Below are 4694 nucleotides of genomic sequence, written 5' to 3' on the forward strand. Positions count from 1 at the left end.
AATTCAGAAGAGGAGAAATGGGTTGCGCGCGCAACTCAGTCATTTACAGCGTCTCCTACTATATTCACACGGACATAGCCCTCTCATAGTATTCGACCGCATTTCGTTTCAGATCTGGGATCACTGGTTGCAATTCGCTTTCAGTGTCAGTTTGATGCAGTTCGACGCGTTACTGGCAAATATGTACAAATATGTCATACAAAAACAAAAGAGGCAACGTTTAACATTTAAACATAAATGTGAGATAGTAGAAAAAGTGAAAGCAGGTACTTCAAGACAATCCATTTTACAGGAATACGGTATCTCTGAACGTGCATTAAGGAGATTTGTCGCTCGCGAAGATGATTTGAACAATAAGAGTAAAAATTATGAGTATCTGAATAAGAAATCGTCAAGAACAAGCAGTGATGTACGCTTGGATGCTGCTGTCTTCGAATGGTTTAAGCAAGCCAGAGACAGAGGTGATCCAATAACCGGGCCGATGCTCCAAAAAAAAGCTCGCATTTTAAACGAAAAGTGCAAAAAAGACAAAAAGTTTGCTCCGAAAACGTTTAAAGTAAGTAAAGAGAAAAAACTTTATTTTTATGTGCAATGGTGAAATTTATTACTCAGTTCCGCTAAATAGTTAATTTACCCTAGTCTCTGCCAAATTAAATGCATGTCATTCATAAATTACAACGATTTCAACAACAGACTTTTCTAGGTTATGTTTTGCTTGGAAGCATTTTTCGTTGATGACGAAATGTTTATCAAAGACCTCAAATTATTATTTTATTCAATTGCATCAATGAATATTTAATTAATTAGAATACATTTTTGGAAGGTTATGTTTTGGATTTTAAACTTTTTGTTATATAAAGTTTATTAATACTCCTGCGATATAAAATTATTATTAATTTTAATTGGATACACAAGGAACTATTTGTTACGAATATGTTTAAGGTTCTGATTTCAAACGTCCTGAAATGTACTAAATATTTAGTTTACCCTTGTCTCACACAAATTTATATAATTAATTAATTGTAACACATTTTTTGTATGTTATGTTTGCAATTTAAATCTTTTTTTTTTAGATATAACGTTTAATAATACAAATAATACTTATGCTAAAATTATTATTAATTTTAATTATTCACTCAGGTAACTGGGAATTTTATGAGACCGGTAAATGACCGTGAATTTATTTTTTGACCATGAATTTTACAAATTTGTAAAAAAAAAATCATTCCAACTTCGATTTTAACCGCTTTTTAAATAATTAGTTTAATTGTAATTTTTTTCAATTAGGATATCATTGAATTTAGAATGCGTAATTCGAAAATCGTTCACTTTAAAAATTTTCCATTTTAGATTTTTAAGCGTAGATACATTTTAATTTAAAGAATTTTAAAATTCACCTTTAAAGACTTAAACAATTAAAAATTAGAAGCGTTTAAAATCGAAGATTTTTTTATCAAAAAAATTTTTAGTTGATCCACTGTAAATATAAATGATATCATGATTTTTTAAATCGAATTGTACGTTTAATTTTAAAAAGTAAGTAATAATTGATTGTACAAGATGATTCGGTATCATTTCACAATTTTAACATGTCCAGATTTTAACGTAATTTTTAACGTTATTATTGACGTTATTTTAATAAATTTTTAACGTTATATTAACTTATTTTACGTCTTATTATTTAAACAATTGTAAATGCCATATTCAAACTTTATGTTCACTTAAAGTCAGTAAAAATGTAAAATTACTTTAAAATTTAAAATTTCGGTGCAAATAGCCCACGGCCTAATTTAGAATAAAATATAGATTTTGGCATATTTCGAACAAAAAATTTAGAAACTTTTTAAGAATTTAGAGAGCCTTCAGAAGAATAAAAAAAATGTCCTAGGAAAATTTAAAATTATTTTATTATTTTAATATAGTAATTTTAAGAGAATATTTAAAAAGATTCACTAAATTGTAAAAAATGAATGTGGAATATTTTAAGAAAATTTCTTTAATTTGACAGAATTAAAAAAGTAATAATAATTTGACAAATTTAAGGACGTTTAAACTATTAAAAAAATTTCACTATTAATTTGAACAGCGAATTTTCATGTTTTACAAATTTATAGTTGGAACTGGAATTTATCCAGAATAATAATAATTCTGATTTTGAACTGGAAATTTTAAAATTTTGACGAATTCCGAGCTTTTTTAATTTACTGGAAATTTTCGAAAAAGAACAAAATCATTAAAACTCCAGATTTGAACAAGGAATTTTCAAATTTCCACCAATTCTAAGTTGGAAGAGGAATTTATCCAGGAGAATAATAATTCTGAATGGAAAACTGAATTTTGTAACAAGCATTTTTATTCTGTGTTGAAACGAGGTATTTTCGAAAAAATTTAAATTATCAATTGGAACAGGGAATTTTACAAAAAAATTTAATTTATAATTGAAATGTAGAATTTTCAAAAAGAATTAAAATTCTTGATTTGAACAGGGATTTTTTCAAAAGAATTTTATATGTAATTTTAAATTAAGAATTTTCATAAAGAATTAAAATTCTGGATTTAAACTGGAAATGTTTAAGTTTTAACCAATTCTGAGCTGGAATTGTAATTGAACCAGGAGAATAACAGTTCTAAATGCAAAACTTAATTTTTCAAACAAAATTGTTATCCTCTATTGAAACGAGATTTTTTTCGCCAAAAAAATTTAAATTATGAATTGGAACAGAGTGTTTTACAAAAAAGTTATAATTCTTACAATTAGTTAAAATGGTGATTTGTCGTCAAGAATACAAATTCCGGATTTAAACAGGGAACTCTTAACTTTTAACTAATTCTGAGCTGGAATTAGAATTTATAATGGTTTAAAATGGTAAAATTTTGAACATTTTTAAATACATTGACTGATTCTTCAATTTAGGTAATTGAAAGTGACGACGAGGATTTATATTTTTGGAACTGAATCTGATTCTTTGAACTTGGAAATTCATAAAAGCATTTAATTTTAAATTGTTTAATTGAAAAGTGTTAGTAGCTTCCATTTTATACGTGTAAATCGTTAAAATTCCGAAGAGCCTTTAAACTTTGAGAGTTACAATTTTAATTGTTGTATTTGAAAAATGCCTAATTTTAAGTGAAAATTTTAAATTTTGATGTATAATTTACAAATGAACATTTGTAGAAAAGATTTGAGTAATTTTAAGAGATATTTAGGAGGCTTAAAATGAAAAAAAAATTATCATGCAAAATTTAGAAAATTTTCTTAAAATCTTCTAGAATTTTTTTAAAAATTGTGTTTAAATCTTTAAAAAACTTTTTAAATATTATCTTAAAATAATTTTTCAAAATGAAAAGTTAGTTTTCACCCAAATTGCAAAGAAATTTTCTAAAATTTTCAGTAATTTTAAATTTGAAACAACTTCTAGATTTCTCAAGATTTTGAAATAAAATTTTGAAGCTTTCCAAGGATGTTTAAACTATTTGAAAATAAAATAATTGAATTTCTAATTTAAGAAGTCTTCAGTTAAAATTTTTTCGATTTTTCAATATTTGATGTTTCTAGCTTAAAATTCCTTAATATTATATAATTTAAAAAATTTTAAAGTTCATTGATTGATTTTTTAATTTAGAGCATTGAAAATGATAAAGTGGATTTTTATTTTTTTATATTGAAAAAGGTTAGTAACTTCAATTTTATACGCGTGAATTATTGAGCATTTGAATACAACATTTTTTAATTAAAATATTTTAAATTTCAATTTTAAAATTTCGAAATTTAACAGTTCCACTTTGAGTGCTTTCATTTGCAGCTCAGTTTTTATTACCTCAAGTGGAAATTTTTTTAGCTTTAGTGTTCCATTTTTTAAATTTCATTGACTGTGAAAAATGTTTTCGAACCGGGAAAAGATCGGGAAACGACCGCGAATTTATTCCGTCGATTAAAACGGCCACCCTGTTGTTGTTTATTTTTTATTACTTTAAATGGAACAATTTTTATATTTAGTGTTTGATTTTTTAAATTCCACTGATCGTGAAAAATTTGTGCAAACCGGGAAATGATCGGGAATTTTTTTCTTTGATTAAAATGGCCACCCTGTTTACGTTATGAATACTTTTAATTTTATAATTTCAAATGTCTTGAAATGATAAGAACTCTTCAAAAAATGTTCTTTTTACAGGCGAGCCGTGGTTGGCTTCGGTGTTTCAAGAAACGTTACGGTATTATTCGAGGTATTCGGCTGAAAGGAGAGACATTGTCCAATAATCCTTCAAGTGTTGAAGAATTTGCGAAAATTTTGAAATCAAAAATTGAATCCGAAAATTTAAAGGTAGAAAACATTTACAATGCAGACGAGTCAGGAATTTTCTGGCGATTATTGATGGCGTACACTTTTACTCTACAATTAAAAGAAGAAGAAGAAGAAGAAGTAGAAGAAGAAGCTTCAAAGAAAGAAGAATGCAACGAACGCGTGACAGCTTTATTTTGCGCCAATTCCTCTGGAAGTCATCGAATTCCACTGTTAATGATTGGGAAATCTGAAAATCCAGGATGTCTCGAGAATTTAATGACCGAAAATTCAAAAGATTTACGCTTGAAGAATTTGGAAAGACTCGGTGTCATCTACACTCACGAAAACAGTGCATGGATGGACAAATGCATATTCCTGCTATGGTAATTTATTATATACAATTAAGAGTCA

The 4694-nt window shown here is 26.6% G+C and overlaps 1 protein-coding gene across 1 annotated transcript in view; it reads left to right on the plus strand.

Moving 5' to 3' along the window:
- Window positions 1–79: 79 nt before the first annotated feature.
- Window positions 80–4694, plus strand: part of LOC117169604 (jerky protein homolog-like) — an 11007-nt gene continuing 6392 nt past the window's right edge. The window contains exons 1-2 of the mRNA XM_033356056.1: window positions 80–556; window positions 4173–4666. Of these exons, the coding sequence (XP_033211947.1) occupies window positions 155–556; window positions 4173–4666 (896 nt within the window). The 5' untranslated portion in view covers window positions 80–154. The remainder of the gene's footprint in view (window positions 557–4172; window positions 4667–4694) is intronic.

The sequence above is a fragment of the Belonocnema kinseyi genome, chromosome 3, assembly GCF_010883055.1.
Source record: "Belonocnema kinseyi isolate 2016_QV_RU_SX_M_011 chromosome 3, B_treatae_v1, whole genome shotgun sequence".
Classification (NCBI taxonomy): Eukaryota; Metazoa; Arthropoda; class Insecta; order Hymenoptera; family Cynipidae; genus Belonocnema; species Belonocnema kinseyi.